The sequence below is a fragment of the Argiope bruennichi genome, chromosome 1 (genome assembly GCF_947563725.1).
Source record: "Argiope bruennichi chromosome 1, qqArgBrue1.1, whole genome shotgun sequence".
Taxonomy (NCBI): Eukaryota; Metazoa; Arthropoda; class Arachnida; order Araneae; family Araneidae; genus Argiope; species Argiope bruennichi.
In genome coordinates, this window is record NC_079151.1 from 18,863,367 (window position 1) to 18,877,662 (window position 14,296).

Genomic DNA, 14,296 nt, shown 5'->3' on the forward strand with positions numbered 1-14,296 from the left:
AAGAATCTTTTAGAAGAAAAAGTTGGGTAAACGATATTTAATCTGTTAGCTGTCCGTTTAGCAAATGGTCATTCTTATCTAAATTCTATAATCTCGCAACAAAATTCCATTGATAAGACAGTTTCGCAAAAGTGGTTCACGATCATTTCATTTTTGACTTGGAGCTTGCCAGGGTTAACATGAATTGCCGAAAAAAACCTGGATCTGTGCTGGTGTTGGTTGGTGGCGTTATTTTAATAGTCACTCTCGTTATTTTAATTGCTTTCCCTTCTATGTTTAACAAAGAGTTAGAGAAGCAGACTACTTTGGTAAACGATACTGTTATTTTCAACCTTTGGAAAGATTTGCCAATTCCTATCTACCAAAAATTTTACTTTTTTAATATCACGAATAAGGAAAGTTTTCTGGATTCTTCAGCTGATCGCCTGTCTGTAGTGGAAGTCGGCCCCTACACATATTCAAGCAAGTGGGTGAAAGAAAATATAACTCATGAAGATGACACAGTATCCTACCAGGAGGTAAAAACGTACCAGTTCGAACCTGACCTGTCTGTTGGTGCAGAAGATGACGAAATTTGGACCCTAAATGGACCTTACGCGACCGCAGGTCATGTGGTGGGAACCAAACCGGGTTATATGCAAGATCTTATGAACTTGGAATTCATAAGTCTAAATCAAGAGTTAATCATAAAGAAAAAAATTGGAGAATTGGCCTTTAAAGGATATAAAGACAAACTTCTCTCTAATCCTGCAATAAAAAAGTATTTTAAATCTCCTTACAAGGATGGATATTTTGCTTGGTTTTACCACAAGAATGCAACAGACGATGGCTTGTTTACTGTTTATACAGGGGAGGGAAATCATGCAAATGTCAATATCATCAAAAGTTGGAATGGACAGTCTAGTCTTAAATTCTGGGCGAATGATTCGTGCAATTCAATAAATGGCACTAATGCCGAATTAGGACCACCTCTTTTTGAAAATCAGAAGCGGTACAGTTTTTTCCAGCCTCTTGCTTGTCGCTCTTTGACTTTTGATTATACGGGAGAACACGTCCACAAAGGTGTAACTTCTAAAAGATTCCAGAATACTTATAAAATTTTTGCTACTGAAAAGATCAATCCTGACAATTACTGCTTTATAAAAGATAAAAAACAGCGATCTGGAGTATTGGACATCGGTTCTTGTCAGTATGATGCCCCTGTTTATCTTTCCTTCCCACATTTCTATCTGGCAGATGCCACCTATTTTCTTGCAGTAGACGGTGTGATTCCAGATGAAGATATCCACAAATCCTATATTGATGTTGAGCCTGTCACTGGTGTATCAATCAGTTTAGCCATCAGAGTTCAAGTTAATTTGAAGCTAGACCGAAACAAGCGTTTGCACCAATTTGAAAACATAACCTCCGGAATATACCCAGTATTTTGGACAGAGATAAGAGCTGAAATCGACGACGATCTCTCACACATGTTTAATGATCAGCTTCATAAACCTAAAAGTGTGGCATATGCAGTTCTTGGAACACTATGCTTGTTTTCTGGATCACTCTTGTTATACGGTTTAGTACTGATGCGCAAATATCGAAATCGCATGTATCGAGAGATCCAGCCTCTGGTTAATAACACGGGAAATGTGTCATACGATTCTAACAAGAATAGAGACGAACCTTTGGGAAGATCTCCAAAATCCCAATATAAAAAAGTTACTGAGGCTAGAAGCAATATTGTGAATCCTTGTGCGGTCTACAATGAAGAGGCTGGCAGTCAAACGACAAAAGGAAAAGCAACTGAAACCTATACAAGGCAGTCGGATTCTGTATATGAGGGGACTCTAAAAGCTGGAATTGCATCCAAGAATACCAGAGCACCATAGAAGAAATAAAATGGAAAGTATTGGAAATTCTAGAAATGAATTAAGGTGAGTAGCACATTTAAAATTTTTTTAACCATCTTTAAATTGGTTTGAGGTCATATTTTTTATATCTAATCACGCAGGCGTCGTGGCATAGGGGTAGCGCGTCTTCCCCGTCATCTGGGCGTCCCGGGTTCGACTCCCGGTTTGGGCATGGTTGTTCTATCTGTGAGATGTGTGAATGTGCCCTCCTGTAAAAAGGGGGTGTACAAGCGAATGAGTGATGCGTGAGTAGCAAAGTCGTACTATTGGCCCTAGTGGACGCTAATATAAAAACAAGAGACGCTTCCCCTCAGGCTTAAATCGCTGTCTTCGTAACAGCGGGCTTGTCCGTGGCAAGTGCCACGGACAACAACATATCGTGTCAAGAAACAGGTAATTGTCACATTTGTACTACTATCAAAGAAAGGATCCTCTATTCAGAAGTGACTGTAATTAAAAGCTTTGTACTTAAGCAAATTTCTCTTTAAATGTTCAGAAATTTTATGTGTAAGACAAAATAATCTACTCAACTCAAACAGTTTGCATTCAAAGATTTATCATGTTTTCACAATGAGCTTTATTTTAAGTTTTAATGAATCTTTTCTTTTTTCAAAAAAGCTAGTATTTATCCTAAAGAAAGAGAAATTTTTGTCTTTGATTATAAAATACCGTACTGAAATATTAAAAAAATATGCTTTATAAATAAAATATAGACTACAATCTATACATGATTCTTATTTGCAACATTCTAATTTTGTCTTTTTAAGATGACTGACTACATTCAATGTAAAAGTTTTGGAAAATGGGATTTTTTGAATAAATTTTTATTATTTTTAAATGGTTTATCAATTATAAGCACAAAAATGACGAAAAGTTTCTTTTTTATATAAATATAATATTTTTGAGAAACAGGAGAACTTATAATAAATTTTAATGAAATCTGAAGCGGATAACCTTTTATGCCAAATCGTATTAGTGATGCCCTTTGCATTTTAGTTATTGAGGCTAATGATCTATGAAAATAACCAAGACGTAAGAAAGATTTTGAAATGCAAGTGAATTAAAGAAATAATGTGCATAGATATGCATTTTACCATTAATTTACAAATGAATTTTGCTATAAACACCTATAAATAATAGATCAGATATTCTTTTTTCTCATTTCACAAACGTTATTATTTTGTTGAGCAAGAAGCTTTTTTTTCGTTGAGATTTTCGTTTTACATAGAACTTTTAGAATTACTTTTACTTTTAGAATGTAATGAGTTGATTTTCAATGAATGTCAATCCATATATCCGCCTCCTTCAATTCTCCAGTTCAAACCTTGAAGCCCATTTCTGGTTTCTGAAAGGCACTTTTGATTTGGTTCTGCTTTAGACAAAGTATATTATAGTCGTTATAACTTTTTTTGTTACACTTAAAAAATGGAAAGCGGTACAAGAAAGGGAAAATGTCATCTACAAAAAAAAAGGGGGGTGCAGGAAAAACTCCTTTCTTCCTAAAGTGGTCAGAAGTTGGTGTTTCCAATGTAATAGAAAATCTTAAAATAATTTTGAATGATTTTCAAAATGCATGAATAAAACTATTCATCTATACTACTATTATAAATGTGAAAGTTTGGATGGATGGATGGATGTTTGTTACTCAATCACGCCAGAACGGCTGAACAGAATTGGATGAACTTTAGCTGAGAGATAGATTATAGTCTGGAATAGGACATAGGCTACTATTTATTCCGTTTAATTGAGTGGTTAATTATTTATTAATTAAAAACTAACTTTCCTGTAAAAAATCGCCAAATGAGTAAAGCTTCAGAGTTTTTTTCCCCACGCCAATGAGATTAGGCTTAACATGATAATTTTGACTATTATTTCAAACGATTCTGTTTATTTTCTTAGTGTTCGATATATTTAAAATTAAACATTTTTAATTAATCGATCTTTCGGATTCATTCTGAAGTACTTTTGAATTAAAATAAAACAGAATAAAGGAAAATAAAAATTTATAATCTATATTGCATTACCGCAATTGGCGTGCTGACCCAATTGGCATTGAAAATTCACGCATGCGCAGGAGTAACAAAAGATAAAGCCATTGATGCTATAAATTGCAATCTATTTCCACGCGTACGAAGTCGCAGGTAAGAGCTAGTTTATTATATTTTGGGTTTAAATACGGGCAAAGTTTCAGCAAATAAAGTTTCTTAACTGTATTAAGGCTTTGATTATTTAAATTTATTTACGAATTATTCCAAAAATCAATTTTTTAATTATTTTTTAAATATTTCTTTTATTTTTTATCATAGATTTATATAAATTTTCTAAATTAAAATATTATGCTTTGCAGGATCAATACATGAATTTATTTTCTTTATATTTTTAACACAATAAATTTTATAATCTATACTTATAATAAATCTCAATGTGTGTGTGTGTGTGTGTGTTGGCGCTCTACAGGCTAGACCGTTTGACCTACAGCTACCAAATTTGGTACATGTATACCTTGGAGGTTGGGAATATGCACCTGGGGTTCCTTTTTTCGAATTTTTAATTCGAATTTTAATTATTAATTAAAAACTAACTTTCCCGCCAAAAAAATCTCCCATTTTCCCCACCGCCAACTTTTCCGCCAAAAAAATCTTCCATTTTCCCCACCGCCAAATGAGTAAGGCTTCAGTTTTTTTTTCTCCCAACAGTAATGAGGCTAGCGTTAACATTTTTCGGCGGATTATTTCAAACGATTCTGTTTATTTTCTTAATGTTTGATGCATTTAAAATTAAACATTGTTCATTAATCGATCTTTCAGATTCATTCTGAAGTACTTTTGAATTAAAATAAAACAGAATAAAGGAAATTAAAAATTTCTAATCCGCATAGCGTTACCCCAACTGGCGTAGAAAAAAGCACGTGTTTGCGTTACGTAACTGGCGTTGAAAATTCACGCATGCGCATTGTGTTCTGAATTCCGCATTGTGTTGACAATTATTATCAACGGATGCGGACTGGATTTAAATTAGTTTTAGGTTAGTTGTATTCTTTTGTAATTAAAATGTATTTATGTAAGTTATATATTTTTGTGTATATGCTTATAGTTTTAAGTACAACGTTTTTTTAAGTAGTTTTTTTAAACCTGTTTTCAACCGTTTATTTTAAACGATTCGTTTTATTTTCTTAGTGTTTGATGCATTTAAAATTAAACATTGTTAATGAATCGATCTGTTCATGATGAATCTGAGAAAATTTTGTTGACAAATTCTTGAGATATTATATAAATTAAAAAAGATATTCTTTAGTGCCCATAAAGTTTAAACGCTGAGTGACTCTATTTTCAGTAATCAGATTATAAAAAAAATGCTTTGTTTCAGTAAAAAATATTATTATATTAATTGAAGATTAATCATTGACACTTTACTTTAAAGCATAAATTCTGCACTATAAAAATGCACTAGTTTAATACTCTCAGAAAAATTTCAGTTATTGATTTAATTTCAGTAAATTTTGATTCTTTAAGATCGGCGGCATTTGGTACTGAATTAGAGAAAAAGTGACCTTAAACACCCATAATAGCCTCAGTAAATATAAATTAAAATAAAAAACAAACAAACTAATAAATAATCGAAACAAAAAAAATTCTACTTTTTTAGTAACCAAGAAAAACGTATTTTTAGAAGCTGTCTTAATTAAATGTATTATTACATATGAACATGTGTTTTGAAAAGCAACTTATGACTGTCAAATGAGTCCTTCATTATTTCTTCGAAATAGTTATTAAATGGCCATGTCGATAAAAATGCTACATTGATCAAATACACCATAATCGACTCTTGAGGCGATTATGGTGTATTTGAGATCTCCATGAGTATATAAATATATTTAGAATTTAGGTTCATAAATTGCCCGGGTTGAATGCCCTCTTGACTACAGATTTCGTGTGAGTCCTTACCCAGAATTCGTCTGAAGAATCAATGTCCAATTACAGTTATCGTTTAGGAAGTTCTGGAACAATTTCAGAGTTCCGCCGAGAATTTTCACACGGTATCACCAATCGCATTAGGTTATTTGACCGCCAGTGCTCACTATTAAGGACGAAAGCACTTGGTAAGCATCCTGGAAAGCAATTAACGTGGTTTTGCGGTTTACTGTGGGCCATTGAACTACAATGTTACATTTGCAATTAAACTTTGGTACTTGATATCAGTTCAATTAATATAAGAAATTTTTAGCTGTTATTAAGCTTTTGGTTTCTTGATTAATTGATCAATAATTATTCATAAAGATACTATCAAACTGCATGAAAAAGATTTTTATTTTATAAAAGTTTAATACTCGATCTTTAAGATGTTTGCAATAATTCCAGTTAAAAGTTCTTATTGAGTAAGTCTAAAGACCTAAAACAAACTTAAATGGCAGTTCAATGTATGCAGATTAGTATTATAGAGGTGTGATTGCAACAATTAAAGCATTTTTTTTTCCCCGAAGATGATAAGTTTTCATGTGATTGTTGCATATATCGGGCACCTGAGAGCGTTTGAAAACTCACGAGGCATCATGCTGCGCAACAACATTTTCTTAATTGTTTTGGATTTCTTAATTGTTTTGGATTTTTCAACGTTTGGATTGACATTATGAGAGATTTCTATTTCAACTGAATTCTTATCAACCAATAAAATTCGAATAGAGGCGGGGGGTAGACTTACAGGATATCTAATATCCCCTCTATTTGTAGCCAAATAACTAATTTTTAACTCATCTTTGACAGGCATTTATTTCCAACTGAAAAAAAACAAACTTTAAAAGAACTGAAGAATTGCTTTTATACTGTTTGAAAAATATAATACTAAAAATACGATGAAATCAAATTTTTTATGTAGTTCCCCGGTGCTATTAATCGTATTTAAAAAATATTCTTGATACTTTAGCATTTTAAATAAACAGTGTTCCACTCTTCTGTCTGATCGTGTTATGAAGCTTTGAATTTCTCTATTTTCAGATCATTTCAATCAAATTGGAACATTTTATTACCAATTTATCTCTAATTTTGTATAGAAAATTTTAAAATGAACCGTAATAAAAATGGAAATAACAATGTTATGACACACAAGAAGGAAATAGATAAGATTTATAAATGCATAATATCACATAATTCATTGAACAATATCGAAGCATATTATTAAAAAATCCAAATAGATTATTTACACACATTTGTTGCATTTTTATTATACTTTACACCATGCCAATATCCACCAAAGACATACTAATTTTTGATACATTAAAAACCACGACGAATGTGCATTAAATGCATCAGTGTTATTTTTATAACAAAAGGCATTCTTTTCTTTGTTTCCTAATGAACAAAATACACATTATCTTTTCCACTCGTGATGTCCTATCATATCTGTTGGGTTTTACTTAGATAAGGTAGGTAAACAACAGAAAGAGAAACGTTCATTTCAATGAAAAACTCGATACAGTAAATAGGATTTAAAAAATGGCCGCAAAATGTATGTCCAGGAAAGCTGCTAAAATTGTGTTCTGGGTGGCTAGTGCGGTACTGGTTGTTTCCGTAACGGTTCTGCTGGTATTCCCTTCAATTTATAAGAACCAACTGAAAGATGAAATTACCTTAACTGATGGATCATTGCTCACAGGTATATGGAAGGATATACCATTACCATTGTATGAGAGGCTTTATTTTTTTAATATAACCAATGAAGAAGACTTTTTAAAACATGGAGCTCCTCTGAATGTCACAGAAATAGGACCTTATACTTATTCTGCTCGATGGGTCAAGAGGTATCCTGAGTGGCATTCAAATGGAACCGTATCGTACAGAGAGACTAGAACGTATCATTTTGAACGAGGACTGTCTGTAGGTTCTCAAGACGACATCATCACGACTCTAAATGGGCCCCTTATTATTGCTGGTGAGATACTTAAAAAGTACAATATCGTGGAAAGAATAGTAGTATCAGCTATTCTAGGTATAGCTGGTGAACATTTAATTATTCAGAAATCAGTAAGAGAACTGGCATATGAAGGATATCCTGATACGATAATAAAGGTTGCTCCTTTTTTTATGCCGAACATTCCTTACCAGGATGGACTATTTTCTTGGCTGTACGGTAAAAATGCCACCAATGATGGTCTTTTCACTGTTTTTACTGGAGAGAACGATCCACAGATGACGAACATCATCAACAGGTGGAACGGTGAGGACAAAGTGACTTTTTGGAAAGATGATAGTTGTAATTTGATAAATGGAACAAGCATAGAGACCGGCCCTCCTCTACCAGACAATCCGGAAACATACACTTTTTTCCAATCGATCTTTTGTAGGTCTCTAACTTTTAACTATACAGAAGATGTGAACCATTATGGCGTAATAGTTAAGCGCTTTAAGCCCACAAGACAAATTTTTGCCAATGGCACAGAAAATCCAGAAAATGCATGCTTCGATATAATAGAAAGACCATCAGGAGTTTCTGACATCAAAAACTGTCAGTTTGGAGCTCCAGCTTTGATTTCTTGGCCTCATTTTTATATGGCTGATCCTTCATACCTAAATAACATAAACGGCCTTCACCCAAATGAAGCAAATCATGGCTCCCATTTAGATGCGGATCCCATAACAGGAATATCTCTTGATATTCAGGTTCGGTTCCAGATCAACCTTGAATTGAGCAGAGTGAGAGGTCTTGTACAATTTGATGATATCCCAGAGGGAATTTTTCCTATTCTTTGGGTCGGTCTAGAGATTCATATCACAGAAGATTGGGCTCATTTTTTGAAAGGCCAACTTAATAACCCTAAAATCATTGCCTACTCCGTTTTGGGAGGTATAGTTTTGATTTGTCTCGTCTTGATTATAATTTCTCTTCTTGCTTTGAGACGTACATCAAATGATGACGAAGATGACCCCTTGCTTGATGTCAAAGAAGAACACAAGCAAAATCTTAGTAAAAAAGTTATTGTGCCAAATTATAATTCTAGCGGCTCACACAGAGAAGGTACATCTGCTGCCAGAGACGAATTGAAAAGAAAGGAAGCGGAAGCTGTTAATTCTGGATCAATAAATGGAGCCTATGAAGCAGAGGATGTTACCGTAGTACCTGTTGATTCAACAAATCGTGAATAATTATAATTTATCAGTCATTTACCATCAGGGCTTTCATATTTTGTAAGTATAATCATTTATGCTGTTAAGTTGAATATCTATGATCAAATATGGTGAAGAATCTACTTTCACGATCTTCCCAATAATTACAGAATATTATCAAAAAATAATAGTTTCCCGTTTTAGAAAATTTACTCAACATTGAAAATGTGTCGCAGCATATCTTACTATATATATCAATAAAGTTGGGGATAAGATTATTTGATTAGTATAAAACATGTTTATATTATATTAGTATAGTTTAGTTTATAATGTTTTAGTGTAAAACATTTTTCTATTATTCTAATTTAAGCTGCAATATTTATTTGCTTTTTTTAAAGACTGCCTTTCTTAAGAATATTTTTTTTTGTTAGAAATGGATTGAAAATATCTAATAGTAAATTGAAAAAATAAAAAATTTCTTAAATTATTTTAAGTTACTGAGAATAAAATAGTTCCTAGATATTTGGAAAGATATTAATAAAAGCCCTACATGCTTATGGTAATTCTTTTCAGTATATTGAGTAAAATGACTGTGTGAAATGAAGCCAATCTTGTTGTTGGTTCTTTCTATATTTATCTGCTTAAACTTATTTAGAACTCTCCCCATATTCCATTTTCTCATATACAAATTCTGTATTTTGATACAAAAATTCTAACAAAACTTGAATGAAATGTGAAAGAATTATATTTATTTTTTTTCTCAGAAAAAAATGGAATATAGGGAGACTACAGTCCATTTTCATATTCGTTCTTATCAGAAGAGAATTTTGTATCTCTTATCATTTTTTTATTATATCTCGTTATTTCAAATTTCTCTTTACATGTCGTTTGCACCGATGAAAACTTAATAATAAAAATGGAATAAATTCATAGGTGAGAATTATTTTTAAAAAGTATTAATGAAAATTTTGTGGAATTTGTTCCCAGAACCTTAATTAACTCGTAAAATGAAAATTTATGGAACAGTGACTATTTAACATTGACGAACTTAGGAATTCTAATCTTTACTATTAATTTTATTTGATAGATGTTATTACTCATAACGTTGCCTAATTAGTGATTAGTATTTCATTTTTATTGGGGTGGGGCAGGTCTGTGATAAAGAGGGGGGAGATAGCAATATTGGAGTAACGTTTGGTTAATAAAGGGGAGGAGGGTTGTATTCCAGTAGTTTGTTCTGGGGCTAGACGGCCATGACAGAGTTCTAGTATAAATTCGAATTCATATTCCGATTTATAAATGATGAATGAATGTAATGACTCTAATTGCCATAAGAATTTAAATGTTATCGATTTTGATTAGCAAAGTAAAATGCAATTCTTTTTGGAAATAATTTTTTGCATTTCAGAATTTATTTTTCATTGACATTTCTATTTCAGCCAAATCAAAATACAACATTTTGGTAGTCATTTTCAATGGTTTGACATCGGGATTCGTCAAAATTTTGATTTTGAATTTTTTTACTATTACAATACTTTTTCTCTGCCTTTCTATCGTAAACCTGAAAATAATAACCCAGAATGCACAAATATCCATTCATTCATATTTAATATGTCAGTTTAATAGATTGATTAATTTATAACTATACAGAAATGAGTATCAGATTGTTTGTGAATTAATGCAATCGAATCCACTCAAATAATGCACATTGAATATGATGAATTTTGAGTAAGTACAAAAAAAAGGCAATGTTACGTATGGTTTACAGTATACTGCCTTTCGGAAATAGTTGCAAAATTTATACATAAGGACAATTTATAATTCCATCCAAGTTCTGATAGCTTAAATTCATTATCAATTTAACAAATTATACGAAAAGTTTGTAAAACATATTTTTATTGAATATTAGAGAGTTTAATAATGGCAAATTAATTAAATAATAGAATTAAATTAAATTAATTAATTAACTGATAATTAAAAGTATAAACTTCCAAAACTTTAATGCATAAAGAAGTGAATGTGAAATTGATTGCAAAATTCCATCTTTTCAAACACGAAAAAAAATGTGTAGAAAGAAATCATTTGCATTTTTCTTAACGGAATTGATTTGTAGTTTCTTAGTTATTATGGCAATGGAATATGAATAGTGATTAGACTAGATTATTTACATTATTCCCCCAGTTTGAAGCAACTTGAGGGCTCTTTTGGGATGGGCCTCGGCATTTTCAACCCCGATCAGATGACGGAGACAACATCTGAGTCAAAGAGCCTTCTCCACGCTTATACTCCAGAAGGTATTACTCTCGGTGTCAGATTTAATATGTTCCAGAAATATTACATGGATGATCTTTCCTAAAATCGAATTTCGAACTTAGAACAGGATCCAAACGTAGTTATAGCTGAAGACTGAACTTTGACTGAAGACTAGACTTTGCAATTAGGTTAATAGAAATCTAGGCAATGCTCGTCCTTAAAATGATGGCATTGTTTTAAATTAAATATTGTTTAAAAGTTATAATATTTTTTTTTTTCTTTTCAGATAAACAAGTTTTGATCATTTGTAGAAGGAGGAAGTTAATTGTGTACTGGACATCATGACATATTACCTAGGAAACAGAAAAAGTGTTTAATATTATACAGATCTGAATTAAATAGTCTCGCTTTTTACTTTGTATTTTGACCGTATTTGTCTGTAACTAAACTATTTTTAATGTTTATATTATAATAAATTTTGATTTATGTTCTTTTGATTTACGTCTCTTTCTATCGTTAATTTTGATTAAATGATACAAGAAATCTTACAGAACACTTCTACTTAGTTTTAAAATTTTCTGCAATGGTTGTTCCATCTCTTTTCTTGCTGATATCCAGGTAATAGCTCATCTGCAGTTTAAAAAAAAAGTTTATGTAAAGATATGTTAGAAATCAGAATTTAGATATTTCTAGTATTAGTTTGTTGTGTAAGACAAAGCATGAATTTAAAAATATTCTATAAGTACTGTTCGACAACGGATTGTAAAACCCACCGCGCTTTTGCGCATGCGTTAGGAGGGGTTTAATTCGTCAAAATAGGAGGAAAGGAAAGACGAAAGGAGGAGATGTATACATTTAACAAGGAAGACTAGAGACGTAAAAATTATAGATAATTAATAATACAGAAAGAAAAAGATACTAATACACAGTAAAATATTTCAGAGCAATTTTTATTTAATGTAAGAGGCATCAACATTAAATTATGAAGAATAGATTAAAAATTTCTGTTCTTAAAATTTGGTAATTATATTTTTACAAAATAATAATGAACTTTTTAGTATTAAATTTATATTATTGTGTATTTGAATTTTTTGACATTTTAAGATTAAAAACAATGGATAATCCAGATTTTATTCGATTTAAAACATTCTATTTTCATTTGAAGAATTGCTGTAAATATGGATTCTTTTAAAATATTATAATTATTTTCTTTAAAATCCATGATATTTAATATATTTTGATATCAATTTAATTTATTAATGATTTTTCTACTTAAGAATATTATTATTTTTAAATATATAACATGAAATAATTGCTAAAATTTTCTTCGTACCACTCCTTAAAACTTTTTTGCCATTTGAACTAGCCAATATCAATGCGAAAATTTGAGTTAAAATAAAATGCGGTCAGAAAGGATACAACACTCACATACACGTCAGAAAAAAATTGAACTAAAAAGTATCTAATGGGAGAAATCCAAGGTCAAAGGTGAATACCGGATATGTGTTCATCGTTCCGTCCCTCACCCCTTAATGAGATGGAATCGTCGAAATGTGGTCGTCTCAGAATTCGTTGACGAACAGTAGTGATATAACAATTAAACAAAGATCTTATCTCAAAAACTCGTTTTTGTGAATTTCTTATCTTCCAGAATTATCTCAATTTTTTTCTCAGAAATCCAGTTTGTTATCAATAGCGGTAAAGAGATAAACACATAAAACCGTTGAACGTAAGAACAGGAGGAAAAAGAAAGTCATTTACAAATAAAATTTAAAAGAAAAGAATGTTTTCAGTTTATGTACATAGAGCATTTTGAGTGTTTAGCTATTCCTCAAAGCAGGAAATTGATTGGCGATGTTCCTGTAGTTCAGAAATTGCTGCTTGTAGTGTATGTATATAGGGAGATATAGAGAATTGTGCTTTTTCAGGAAAAAAATGCATAACAGCAATTTTGAATTCAGTATTGAGTTGGCTATCCATGCAAGCTTCTAAGTTTACACCCAGATGTTTAGTTCAGTTTAGTTTAGTTATATTAACGTCCCGTTGTAAAGCAACACTAGGGCTATTTTGGGACGGACCTCGTCATTTTGAACCGTGGTCAGATGACGAGGACGACACCTGAGCTGGCACCTCCCTCTCCACACCACACCAGCGGGAGGAGTTTACACCGAGATGTGTTACCTGGTAAGGAAGAGATGGGGGGGGGGGGGAGTTTTACCACTGGTTTTTGTTTTTTAAGTAAATAATTGTTATTCTCAAAGGAAAAATATTGAATAAAAAGTTGTAGATGTTTAAAAAATAGACGCAATGAGTTATAAGGTGTAATAATAACTTAAGACATAATTACAGCTTAATAAATTTGAATGTTTGTGTGTCTATGTCTTGGCACTCAACAGGCTAGACCATTTGACCTAGAGCAAAAAAACCTCTTACATATATACTTTAGAGGGTGAAAATATGCACTTCGGAGAAATTTTTAAAAAATTGTTATTAATTCAAAATTAGGTAAAATTTTGGTATTTTTTAGCGATAACATATGAAAATAATATGGTATAAAAATGATTTCCATATCGTCTTAAAGTTCAAAAATCTATCTTTTCAATACTATCAATATTTTATCATATCATTTTTCTTTATATTATAATTATTTAAAAAATAATAGTTAAAGTATATTTTACAATAATATATTTTATACGAAATAAAAATAAAATTTAACTTGCAAGACACGTTATGAGCGGATGGGAAAAATTAGTTTTATTAATATGTTGCTATTACACAGTTAGAAGCTGAAATTGAAAGATTAAGTTAACTCTTACTGAAAACTGAATCTAGTGTCATTTTTAGCATATATCAGTTTGAAATGAAATAGACATGAAACATAATCTTTTTTTAGGAAAGTGAGTGTAGGGAAATTTTTTTTTGTGTTCTTTTAAAATATTTATATTATTAATTCAATAATTATCTTCTATTTCGGTGAATATGGTTTGTATATACTTAATAATCACTCTAATTGGAGCTCAACAGCTAATTTCAAAACGATTAATATTAAGC

The 14,296-nt window shown here is 31.3% G+C and overlaps 1 protein-coding gene across 1 annotated transcript; it reads left to right on the forward strand.

Moving 5' to 3' along the window:
• Positions 1-131: 131 nt before the first annotated feature.
• Positions 132-11,742, forward strand: LOC129962699 (uncharacterized). Its single transcript, XM_056076632.1, has 3 exons — positions 132-1,871; positions 7,385-9,073; positions 11,532-11,742. The coding sequence occupies exons 1-2, from the start codon at positions 180-182 to the stop codon at positions 9,029-9,031; spliced, it is 3,339 nt and encodes a 1,112-aa protein (XP_055932607.1). The 5' UTR covers positions 132-179; the 3' UTR covers positions 9,032-9,073; positions 11,532-11,742.
• Positions 11,743-14,296: the final 2,554 nt, after the last annotated feature.

Coding starts and splice junctions, on each gene's coding strand:
- LOC129962699 (XM_056076632.1), top strand. CDS start 180: ATGAATTGCCGAAAAAAACCTGGATCTGTGCTGGTGTTGGTTGGTGGC. Junction 1,872..7,384: donor CCAAGAATACCAGAGCACCA/TAGAAGAAATAA, acceptor AGGATTTAAAAA/ATGGCCGCAAAATGTATGTC.